The sequence below is a fragment of the Motacilla alba genome, chromosome 2, assembly GCF_015832195.1.
Source record: "Motacilla alba alba isolate MOTALB_02 chromosome 2, Motacilla_alba_V1.0_pri, whole genome shotgun sequence".
Classification (NCBI taxonomy): domain Eukaryota; kingdom Metazoa; phylum Chordata; class Aves; order Passeriformes; family Motacillidae; genus Motacilla; species Motacilla alba.
In genome coordinates, this window is record NC_052017.1 from 71,157,415 (window position 1) to 71,170,327 (window position 12,913).

The window sequence follows — 12,913 nt, forward strand, 5'->3', positions numbered from 1 at the left end:
AGACCAGGAGTACTCACAGTGATGAACATGAATGAAGAGGTTGTTTTGTACATTTGGTCAAGAAAGTGCTTTCATTATAAGGACTTTACCTTTCTTACTCATGTATCATCTTGCATGTATGAGTTGGACTGGTTTGTTTTGTCATTTGCAGCAAAGAAAACGTAGTCACCTCTCTTCTCTCCTTGGTCTACCAAAATCCCCTGTCTACACTATATTCCAACACATCTGCCCCTCTGTGTCTGGGAGTTATCAGATCTGTACCAGCCTTAGAAACTGCTGGCCAAAACTGAACCTCACATGGCTATTGTGAACGCGCTGGTGTGTGCACTGCTGTGCTTTGTTGTAGCAAGCTCTTCACAGGAGCTCTGTTCTCTCCCTGCTTAGGAAGCACTGCAGAAAATTCGCCAGAAGAACACAATGAGACGTGAAGTGACTGTGGAGTTGAGCAGCCAGGGCTTCTGGAAAACAGGGATACGCTCTGATGTCTGCCAGGTGACTGAACCATATTTTCTTTCTTGGTAGCTGCCATTTACCTTTGCAGGGGTTTCTTCTAGACTGAGGAACCAAATGGAAATGAATACCTCAGTAATATCTTTTGATCTAGGGAAACTATTCTAGTCTTCTGTCCACCTCTTCTATACACACAAAAAAAGGTAATTTAAAATTTTCTGCCAGGGGTTGATTAGTGCAAGGGAGAGAGGTTAGGAATGGCCAGTTTGCAGCTGGAGGGTTGCCAAATGTTGAGTCTAGTGTGGAACTCTTAATCCATCAGCTGGCTTGGTTTTATATATTTTAATTTTATTATATTTTTCTATTTAGATAGCTTTTAAAAACACCCCAAGTTTTACAGTAAAGCATGAAGAAATATCTTTTTACTTAAAAGAAAGTAAAAAAAACCTAAAACCCCACCACAATTACCTTTTGAGGTGAGCCTCAGTGGAAGGGTGTCTTTCAGATATTCTGTTTCATATGCATGACATCTCCAAGGAATATATCTCTGTCAGATCCTATTCTGAAGCAATTGACAGCAACCAGCTTTGTGATATGATAAGAATAAATGCAATTTTTATTTAATTTTGTAATAAAAAAAATTTGAGTAGTAGTAACAGCCAAATAATTATGCTAGAGATATACTTGCATTATTTTTAACTGTTGATTTGGTGATGTTAAGAGTTAAATGCATGCAACTTAATATTAGCTTAACAATGGGAAGTATAAATTAGGGGGGTTGCTAGGCAAGGGTATAGGTAGAAATTCCATTATAATCATAGAAGTCTGGTGAGGCCAAAAGGGGAAATTGTAGAGTGAGAGAAATGCTAGTAACTAAAATTGCTTTTCTTCCATCTGAAACATTTCTTGTGATTCTACTGTTGCTTCTGAAGTAGAAGGAGAATAGTGGCACAATATCTCCTCACATAGCTCAGGAGCATCACAGCCCTTTCCTAATTTTTTTGTTGTGAACTGTATATATTTTTACAGCTTAAGTAAACAGTGTAAATTTCCAGTGTAGGCACTTTGAAACTGTTCTGTGTTATTCATAATACCTTTTGTGATTCATCTCCTAATGTCTTGAATATTCCTGTTTCATTTTGTTGAAGGACAGCAAAACACCAAAGAATGATAAAAGTAAAGCTATTTCACAATTTTTGTGCCCGTCTGCAGCTGTAACATCTAAATCAGCCAGTTCTGGTATGAAGGTCCTTTGATTTAATTTCTTTGAGAGGCCAAGAATAGGCAACTGTATGTCTGTAAAATGAAAGATTGCTGCTGTTGCTACATGGTTTTTCCCAGATTAAAGAAGACTAAAACTAAATACGCATAAATCAGCTCTGGGGGCAGAGCTCAAGTGCAGTAATTTAAAATTACTGCTTTTAAAAGCATTGCAGTTTAGAAGATTGAAACTCTTTTAAGTCACTTGTGATAGCTTATACTTGCTCTGAGTTTCACGTAGCCTTAATGACACTGGTCTTTGCTGTCTCAGAAATGAACTGCTTGAAAGGGGGGGAAGAATAGTGGTTGGAATGTTCAAAAATAGTGTAAAATATCTGAGTTCTGACAGGCTCACTTGAGGTTACCCAGTATATCAAGTGCAGTACTTGGCCACTGAGCTGGGCAGCACGTAGTAAGCAGCGGGGCAGGATCTGGCCATGCTGAGAAGCACCACCTCTATTCCTCTTCTCCACCCACACCATTGCTGCTGGTGAGCCCTCAACAGCAGTGTAGAGTGTTCAGCATTTCATGCATTCCAAAATATTTCAGCTCACCTGCTTCCCCTTAGTAGCTTCAGGTCAGGAGCACCTGCTGTCCTGGGGGATGCGGGCACTGTCTGAGGGCACTTGAGAGAGTCTCTGCCTTGCCGTGCTAGCCTGCAGCAAGAAAAGGACATGCAAAATATTTGAAATCATACATATTTTAAAAACATCTCTTCTACAAAGATAAATACATAAAATATCAGAAACATTGAATAGCCATAGTCCAAGATGACAGATGTTGATTGAATCAATCAATCAATCAAATAGTTAGTTCCAGGAAAGGAGCATTTTGTCAGTATAACTTCAAGAGTCGAATTAAAATCTTTCTGTGTGCTCCCAGGAGTCTGTCAATTCTTTTTTCACTGCCCCACAGCTGATAAAAGTCTGAAACTTGGTATCTCAGTCTTCAAATGCAGGGACACGTGTATTGGTGTAAAGAGTGTTAAATGTTGCTTGAGGAGACTCTATTTCTGTCTAGTATGATGGAGCGTGGAGGCAGGGAAGCACAGTTGTCCTGTGAAACAGTTTCAGGTTTGGTTGTTTTGGTGTTTTTCAATTAATTCCTTCCATGAAGGAACACATAGGTAGCACACCTGTACAGTTTATATGGTGATAAAAGGGATGTTCTTAAAAATTCCCCGAAAAAAAAACCTGTAAATGAGTGACATGGTGACAAAATAAAACTTCCTAATAACATTTCCTAATTCTGTTTGCAGTGGTTTTATATTTCTCCACTATTTGGAGATCCAGGGAGTCTTTTTCTTGCATTTTAGCTGGTTATTTCATCTGAGAGAAAAACTTCCTAGTCAACAGCCAGCTGTTCATGAGCCAGCATGTGCCCAAGTGGCCAGAAAGGCCAAGGGCATCCTGGCCTGTATCAGCAATAGTGTGGCCAGCAGGAGCAGGGTAGGGATTGTCCTCTGCAGGACTGGTGAGGTTGCACCTTGCATCCTGTGTCCAGTTTTGGGCTCCTCAATACAAGAAGGACATTGAACGACCTGGAGCATGTCCAGAGAAGGGCACTGGGGCTGGTGAAGGGTCTGGAGCACAAGTCTGATGAGAAGTGGCTGAAGGAGCTGGGAGAAAAGGAGGCTCAGGGGAGACTTTATCACTCTCTACAGCTGCCTGAAAGGAGGGTGTAGTCAGGTGGCAGATTGTGTATTCTCCCAGGCAGCAAGTGACAGGACTAAAGAAATGGTCTCAAGTTGTACCAAGGGGGTTTAAGATTGGATATTAGGAATAATTTCTTTGCAGATAAGGTGATCAAGCATTGTAACAGGTTGCCCAGGAAAGTGGTGAAGTCACTATCCCTGAAGGTATTTATAAAGGTCTGTGGGACATGGTTTAGTTGGTGGAATTTACTGTTGCAGTTGGACTCAATCATCTTAAAGGGTCTTTTCCAATCTTAATGATTCTGGGATTACCTTCCAGCCCTGTGTTCAGTTCTCAGAAATTTCATGGTCTTTTACTTTAACAGAAAGTCTTGCCATTAGTTAGTCTTTATTTTTGATCTTGTAACATTCATCAGTTTGTATTTTCTGCTGTTCTGTCATTAGTGACCTGCAGAAATCTTTAACAGCTTTTATTCTGTAAATTGTACATCTTCTACTTCATGTGCTTGTTTTCCTTGCTTCTTGTCATGCTATACACTCATTTCCTCTAATCACACATAATCCTTTTCCTGAATTAATAATGATAGCCCTCAGATTTTAATGCCCTTAAAACACACCTTTATTTTAAATATATTCATGTCATGTTAGTAATAGGAAAAATTAGAAAAAACTAGTTCACAAATGGTCATAGGTATAAAAGTCTTCAAATCCTGCATTTCTCCTATTTCTCTCTTCATTCTTGTGCAAGAATAGTGATGTTGATATCATACTTGATATAGTACTCTACTGATAAACTATACAATTAATTGCTTATTTCAACCCAGATGCATCTGATGTCACTATTAGTGGAGAATTCCTTAGAAACACTGAGAGAGGGGGACTGCCATTGTTACAAAATAGAGTTGTTGTTTTTATCAATTTTATTGACATTTTCCCCAACAGAAAAACATTGTCTGTTTCTTAGACAAACAGGAACCTTTCTGATATTTTTTAGCATATTAAATGTGCCAGACTACAGCATTTCAAAAATCCCATAATTCTTCCTCAAAAGGAAGTGAAGCAAGGCACAACTGTGCTTGAAAATTGAGTACCTACTGTTGTTTGGTGAAAGCTGGCTAAAGTGGTGTAAAGTGTTTCTTCCTTAATGTAATGAGGCAGAGGGGAAGCTGTGTTTCTTCGTTTTTAAAGCAGGGTGTTAAATGAAAAGGTACAAACATACAGTATTGTATTCAATCATAGCTTCTTGAAATTTGCTGTTGCTGGTGACCAGATATTTTTTACTTCATTGAAGTTGGTTAAGTTGAAGACTGGTTTTATCTATTTATGTCTTTAGTCTGGTTGGGGCTGTGGAGATAGAAACATATGATGAATTAAGTGCTTTGATAAGTGAAGGATGGGAAACTATGATTTTTTTTTTCCTCATTTAAACCAAAACAATAAACTAGAGTAATAATTGGGAAGTGTTTGTATTTTTAGCTCAGTCAGCTGAACTCTCTGTACACTAAAGTTGATTGATTTTGCTTATTGCATTTTTTTTTTTCAGCATGCAATGATGCTTCCTGTCCTCACCCACCACGTCCGCTACCATCAGTGTCTGATGCACTTGGACAAATTGATAGGCTACACTTTTCGAGATAGGTGCTTACTGCAGGTAGGATATGAAAAGAAAACCCCAACATCTTGCTGGTTTCTCTCTGTGATATTACTGAGCTCATCCATAGTGCTGAAATGCATGGCATTGCCACAGCTTGGATGGACCTGGTTACTTGTACTGCAGATCTTTAGAAAGTTTCAGTTTTCCCAAGGGACTTCTAAATAGAGATATCTGTTGTTCACATAGATATTACACCTACCTTTGCTCCCATGGTAGATCTGGATTTGCTTGTAATGTGTAGGAAGACTAAAATGCAGTTACTGAAAAGACTGTCAAGTACTTATTTCTGGGTAAGTTCCTTTTTTTCAGGTGTTTATAGAGAATACCATGTTATTCTGGGGATGAGTGGATGTGCCCTGCTTCTTGTTTTTATAGCCAGTTGTTCCAAAAGAGAATAGTTAAAACATTGCCCTTTTTTTTCATTTGTAGCCAGTGAATAGAAATTTGCAAACTTCTGTTTAGCTCTTGATTTCTGCAAGCACATGATGAATTTTTTTTTATTAACAAGCAAGAGCAGGAACTGGAGAGGAGAAGTTCTTACGTGTTTTAGATGCATCCATGTCACATAACCAGCCTTTTATGTTAGTGCATATTTGGAACTGATAACCTCTGAGGCTGATTCTTTGCATGGTGGCCCCTTTCCTCTTAGACTTTTTCTGAATTTACTGAAGGAAAATGGGGACTTCTGTTCAGAACTTCCTTCTAAAGTAAGTGTCATCTCTCTGCAATGACTGGACTGAATTCAAAACATGGCAGTTTTTGTATTTCTTTACATATTTTATTCCCAAATTATTTTGAGGAAATGTCTTTTCTCACAGCTTTTCTGGTTTCTAGGATTTGTTTTCCAGGCCTTTTCCTACTGCAAGTTACATTAAACATTGAGCGTTTTCTAGATTTTGGTTGTTGGCAGGTTGTCTTTGTTTTAATGTCAGATAAAAATGATGAAGATACAGATAAAGTTTCCATCACTGCATTTTGAAGATAAAAATGCAGTGATGGAAACTTTCAAAATGTTGAGGCCAAACACACAAACCAACAAGTAAATTCTAATCAAAAAGAGATGAGAACATAAAAATCAAATGTTAGTCATGTTTGGTTATAACAAATGTGCTTTTAATGCTTTGTCCCTATACTCATTTATTTAAAACCTAAAAGCATCTTCCATAACAGGAAGAGCTTTTTAAAAATGTATATAGTGTCAGTAATTTGCTTGAGCATAGGCAATGTTAGATGCATAATTCTGATTGTTACCTATTCTATCATAGTATATTCTTTTTAAAGTACAGGCAGGTTAAAAAAGATTACAGTGAATTATCTATTCAGAAAAGCTGTGATGTGTCATCTAGTCCAGATGGAGCAGAATTTGAGAATGTGCAATTACAACAAACTTAGTAATACTATCAAGGAATTAAAAAGGACTTGGAGAAGGCTCTTATTTTTGATTAAATGTAATTTACTCTTTAAGTTTTGTGCTTAGAAAGCAACAGACAATGTTTGAATGAATTACTGAATGTTTTTGCTCACAGTCTGCAGCACCAGTCCTGCACGTGTCAGAAGTAACTTTCTGCAGCTTGCATTTTCCGTGTTTCCTCTTTTTTTATACATGCACAATATTTTTATCTGTGTATGTGTAAAGAAGGAGAAAATGTGTGAGTTTGCAGGATGGAGTTCTGAAAAGCAAACTGTAGTTCTATTTACTGCTGCCATTTCTGCAGTGGTGATGACAGCAGCAGAATAAGCTTTTGGTAATCCTTGGTGGTACAAAGGTAAAACAGAGGACCAATCCTGTCATTCCTCTTCCATTTGAAGAATAAGTCCTCTGTAGTCATGAGGGAAAGAGTTCTTCTGTGATTAACTCTGCCAGGAATAATGTACTTGTTTCATTTTTTGAGCTACGAGAGTTTTATAGATATTTAAATAATGTAAATATGGATGGTTGAGAAGCTCTTTTAATTGCTTATTTTTAATATGAATATTAATATAGTTCAGTGTTAGAGTGAATATATTTTTAAATAAGCAAATGTATTGAAATCAGGTCAGCAAAGCTGGTAAGCAAAAGTCTTAAGGCAAATTGACAGTTCATGCTTTTTCTCTTCTAAACTAATTTTTCTTTTAAGAAAAAAATGATGAAAGTTAATTAGTTAAATTGATGATTGAGCATAAATGTTGCCTCTTTCTGACATCTGAAATAGCTCACCCTATATTTAAATTGCTGAAACCAAGTTTCTGATTGACTGCATCACTTTGTAACCTTTCTTCAAATTGAAAAATAAATATGCTAGCTACCGGTCTAAGATAATGTTTTCTTTCATTTGCAAAAATACTTTTAACCCTTTTTTTCCCCTGTATGTGTTACACTATAGCTTGCCATGACTCACCCAAGCCATCATTTAAATTTTGGGATGAATCCGGATCATGCCAGAAATTCCTTATCCAACTGTGGGATTCGACAGCCCAAGTATGGAGATAGAAAAGTTCACCATATACATATGAGAAAAAAAGGTATGCTATTTACACCTCTAACATTTTTCTCTTACCTCACATTTAATCAGTAAGAACACCCTTTTGTTCCATTATCATTTCCTTGGCCATTTTTCTTTTGAGAGATGCCTTCAGTAGAGGATTTCAATGATTATATGTAGACACTGGTGAGGTCTTTCTAAAAGACTGGGTTTTGCAAATTAGTCAATAAGTAAAGAGCTGAGAGCAAGCAAGGATAATAAATGGGAGGATGTATTTGCTTAGATTTTTGGCAAGTACTGTTTTCTTAATTTGCTGCTCAACATGGTGAACGAACTGGAATATATTTTGTAAATGTGTCTTACTAATGTGATCATGTGATCTGTCTGCTGCAAAATATTCCTAACCCCTTTAAAGTATATTCAGTGATAGTGAAGTGAATTGTTGCTTATGTAATGTTTAGAATGTCCTTTTCATGCAAAGGTGGTATTTATCTGGCTCCCTGAATGCAAAAATTCAATACTGTTGTAATGGCACTGCGGTCAGTTAGGCAGAGAGCATTGGTAAGGATTATACTTTATGTAATGAGCCCTGTAAATAACGGGATAATCTTGTGTACAGCAATTACAAAGTAACATTTGAGTAATTGTTTTCTACATTTAATTCAAAGTGAATTAGTGGCTGTTTACTTAATAGTGCATTGTTTATGTTTTTAGGGATAAACACCCTGATAAATATTATGTCCCGTTTGGGACAGGATGATCCAGCTCCTTCCAGGTAATGAAAATAGTTGTTTGCAAGTAGGGAAGCTGCTTGAAAGGGAGATATTTAATAGAAACAACCAACTTATTGTCAGCAACAGCTTTGGCAAATAGTTGAACTAAAAAGTCATTTTGAATTGACTTTTATATTATGAAGGTGTGCTGAACCTCCATTAGCAGTGACATAGTAAATGTTTGGTCATGCCTGCGGAAAACATCTGAGGAAGGTTTTAACAGATAATTCTATCATTTTTGTTGATCCTTGAAGTGAGGAGGACTAAAAGGCTACCTTTTTGCTTTCTGCAGAATAAAAAAATAAGATTTGTTGTTGTTGTTATCAGTGCTATAAATTGGATTCTTCATCATGTTTTCTCACAGTAGCACTTTCCTGGCTGGCACCTTGTTAACAGGAGTGTGGTGCTGAGCATGGGCTTTGCTGATTTACTGCTCCAATTTAAAGACAGATGTAAAACCCATTAATGTTTTAATGCAATAATCCGTAAATGACCACTAAGAATTCTGTGTGTATAAATATAGTTTAAGGTGTGGTTTACAGCCACAGGCACCATATTGAGCTGAAGTTGAATACACAAAGCTCACAAGGCTAATGCAAGAAACAGTTGCATGTGAAATCTCTTAAACGCATGAACTAGATGGCAGTGTGTATTTTAGTCAGCTAGTGCTGTAGCTGGACCGTTCAAGAGCGATCATTTCCAAAGAAGCTTGGGAATAGGAGAAATTTAATTCTGCATAAATTATTCTGCACTGTTCCCTAAATGCTGTTTCAGCTAGACCATGCCCTTTTCTCTTCAAGCTTATTTGAGTCCTCTAAAGATAACATAAGGCTAAATTGCATTAATTCTTATGAAATAACACAAAAATGTAAAGTCCCATTTCTGAGAGAGATATTTTTTTGGTAATGTTGCCACACAGAGTGTTGTAGATTTGCTCACATATTCCTGTTTTATACAGCAGAAGTACTTGAATTCTTTCAGCCCATAACAAAGGCCTGCTATTTCAGAAATTACACTAATTATATAATTGTTGGAGGAGTGAAAATTACAATAAAAGCTGCCAAATACTTGACGAGGATCTTCTGGATTAAAAAAAAAATCCTGTGGCAATTGCCTTGATTCTGTTACAATCGTGTGTGAAATCAAAAATGGTGCTGCTTACTTGTTTTGGTGTCTGGAGCAGAAATTTGTATGTATTCAAAGACAAACTCACATTCTTCCTCAGCTGCTTGCCCTTTTAGTCCTTTGAATATAAGCAGGCAGACAGCTTGAAGGAAATGAAACTTTATGTAAAACAAAGGTAAATCAGGAGCAGTGATGAAAGAAAACAGGAAATAAAAGATTCTAATGACTTAGTGGCATCTTTGGATGCATCTCCTGGTACAGCCATTTTTTCTTTTGAGCTCAGAGGAAGTTTCAGAAAACAAGGCATTTAAAGGTGCTATGAAAAATCCAAGTTCCTATTCTCTCTGCCACAGCAACGATCTGCTGCAGGGTCATCCTGCCCCGCATGGTGTTGATGTTAATTAGGTAGAGCTCCCTAGTGTCATGCACAAGGCTTGTAACAGGCTGTTTGTTTCAATCATCTGGTGCCCTCTGATGGACAGAGAAACCTGACTTCGGTGCCAGCCAGCAGTTCTGTTTCCTTTTCCCATTTTGTGAAGCTTTGATAATAGCTCAGAACAGAACATACAGAAAATTCGAAGGTGGTGGTGTCAGTCCTGAGTTTCATCATTCACATAGTTATTACTCTGTTTTGGAAAGGATTGTAATCCAGAGAGAGTGTGGGAGGCTGCAAAAATCAGTATCATGACTGATTAGCAATCAACTCTGATTTTTTTCTGTTTTAATTGTGTTGTGTAAATAACCAGTATGTGTTACTTAGGTTGTGGTGAACTTTAAAATGCCTTTTTCAGGATTAACCACAATGAGCGTTTAGAATTTCTGGGAGATGCTGTGGTGGAGTTCTTAACAAGGTAAATGGGGAATTCTTCAACAGTTCTCACCTTTGTATGTTATTATTATAGTGTTGTGTTTATTGAACTTTCCAGTGTCTACTTTTTACTGTGAATGTTTGCAGTCCTGCCTGATATTTAGACCTGCACACCTGCAGACAACTCTCTTGATAATTCTTCCAGTGGTCATGATAAAACAAGAAAGATTACAAAATAGAAAGTTAGAGTTTCTGTTTTATGGAGTGCAGTTGATCTGGGTTAGAGATTATTCAGCTATAGACAAGTTGAACTTTACACCCTTTTTTTTTAAAGGAAAGATATTTTTCCTAGCATGCTATTTTGTTTCCATGGGTTCTTTTTGTCTAGTTGCAAGCGAGAAGCATTTATGGGTAATGTTGAGTGTGTTGCAGTTCTTGTATTTCCAGTAATTAGGGCTGTAGCTTCCATAACAATTTAAATAGTTAAGCACAAATGCAATCTGTTGAAAAATAATGAAAAAAACTCCATGGTTCATCCAAAATTTCTCCAGTTCTGGCCTGAGTGTTCTGAAATCAGTGAACAATACAGGCATATTATTAGTTACCTCTATTGTTCTACTTTCCTTACTAGAGGCAAACAGGTTGCACAATGTAAAGATTATAATCTATTTTCACCTGCTTTGTTCTACTGTTTTTAATAGAGGTGTAGTCTTGTTTACTGCTAATTCGCTCTTTAAGCCAGTTTGTTACATGAACAACAAAAGTGCCTTTATATTTCTGTTCTCTACTAGCCATTAGCTATGTGATAGTAACAACTATTAGCCTATAAAGGTCTCCACTGCCCTTAAAACTCATGGCCTTTTCTCTCATACAACAGTACAGGCTGATAAGATGGAAGACTTGCTGATTAAAATGTCTTGCATTTTTCATTGTCATTGTTCATCAACCATCAGTTCACTTTCTGAGCTAACTTTTGTCTCGATTCAGAAAAAAATGAGCTCCATTTTTGTTCAATAGAGCATGTAAGCACCTATTTAAGTTTGATTTTTTTTCTACCTCTCTTTTCTTTTCTACTTGTCTTCAGGTGTCTGCTGTTGTGAATTATGATGCTTGATTGGATTGCCTCTAAGTTTTATAGCAGTTTTTCTCCTTAAATAATCTTGCATCCATCTGCATTTTTCTCCCTGTGCACTGGCTTAATAAAATATTTTAATAATTAGTGCCATACAGTGCCTTAATTGGAGAATGTTGAAAACCCTCTATGTGTTAACCTTTTTCGACATGGTTTAGATAGTCATACATGAAAGTATCCAAAATCATTTATTCATTACTCAGATCTTGAAGGGATCAGTGAATTACTTGTTTTGTTTTGTTTCTGTTTTATGAAGTACCTTGCTAGCATGATGACAAATACCATTAAAGGATGTTAAAAGCCTGTGATTTCTTACTTCTTTTTTTCGGGGGGGGGGGGGGGGGGGGGGGTTGTTTGTGGAATAATGACTTCACACATTTGATAAATCCAGGCTGTTGAGTTCTGTTCTTTGTTTCCATCAGAATCTGTTAAAGTACTTTAAGAAACTGTTGGCAGCAGCAGCAGCGCCTGAAAGCACTGAGTGCCCACAGCACACAGCACAGCGTTTCTCACGGCTGAGGCTTCCCTTGTGCTTTATTCCTCAGCACCCTCTAGGTGTCAGCTCTGCTGAACCCTCTGCCGCTGCTGCTGATAGACAGAAACCTGAGATGAGGGAACTGCAGGCTGGGGCAGGGATTTAGACATTATGTTCTGCCCAGCAGAGAAGCAGCACTCTTCCTGCTCTGCTGCCAATGCTATCCCGTCAGATGGGATTGGGCATTGTTTGAATGTTTGTATCTTTACCTTACTTCAAGCTGAGTTCCACTTTGGGAAGGGACCCAGCTGTATTACCCACTAGGGTCTGAGGGAAGGGCACAGTTCTTTACAGGTGTATGTGGTTCCTCTTTAATCAAATGCTAACAGCATCTGCTTTGCTTTTTGTTTTGCCAGTGTCCACTTATACTACCTGTTTCCCACTCTGGAGGAAGGAGGATTAGCTACGTACCGCACTGCCATTGTACAGAACCAACACCTGGCCATGCTGGCTAAGGTACAGCTCTCTGTGTCTCTGTGTGTGACATCCATGGGTAGAATACTGTGTGTCTGGACTACTTCTTGAGGGAGCTGCCTGCTTTGAACATCACTTTCTTTGCTGTGTTTTGTGTACAAGATTAGGGATGCAGGAAACCTTTTCAGTTTGAAAGTGGATTTTAAAGATAAAGGAAAACTTTGTGTTTTCTCCAAAGCATGCTTTTGGGAAAAGTGATTTTTGCAGGCATAAAGATAAGTTTTTAGCCTTTGTTGAAGGTGTGCCTATAATTTGCACAAGTAATGAAGATGACAGTAGAACTTCAGTAAATAAAAATAATCAAACTTATAAACATGTTGTTTATAAGAGAACTTTCCAATAGAATATGTAGGGAGAATGTGGCAACAGGAGGTAGAAAATATGGGAGGGAAAATGACATCTGCTCCATAACCTATACAGTTATTTTCAGGTCCACTGTAGACTGTCACAATAGTCAGCAGTATATTATACAGGGTTTTGGAGAAGAGTTGTGTTACCTCCTAGGAAAAATTAAGATGCCTTAGAATTTTATTTAATTTAGTTCTGTGAATGACAGAGCTTTTTGTATTTCTGTATATGATACTGG

The 12,913-nt window shown here is 37.5% G+C and overlaps 1 protein-coding gene across 4 annotated transcripts in view; it reads left to right on the plus strand.

The window, feature by feature from the left end:
- The window catches only part of DROSHA (drosha ribonuclease III), a 72,153-nt gene that overhangs the window by 35,163 nt on the left and 24,077 nt on the right, over nt 1-12,913 (plus strand). For all 4 annotated transcript variants that reach the window (XM_038127097.1, XM_038127100.1, XM_038127099.1 and 1 more), the window contains 6 exons: nt 385-492; nt 4,908-5,015; nt 7,382-7,520; nt 8,195-8,255; nt 10,170-10,229; nt 12,210-12,309. In XM_038127097.1, coding sequence (XP_037983025.1) covers nt 385-492; nt 4,908-5,015; nt 7,382-7,520; nt 8,195-8,255; nt 10,170-10,229; nt 12,210-12,309 — 576 coding nt within the window. The remainder of the gene's footprint in view (nt 1-384; nt 493-4,907; nt 5,016-7,381; nt 7,521-8,194; nt 8,256-10,169; nt 10,230-12,209; nt 12,310-12,913) is intronic.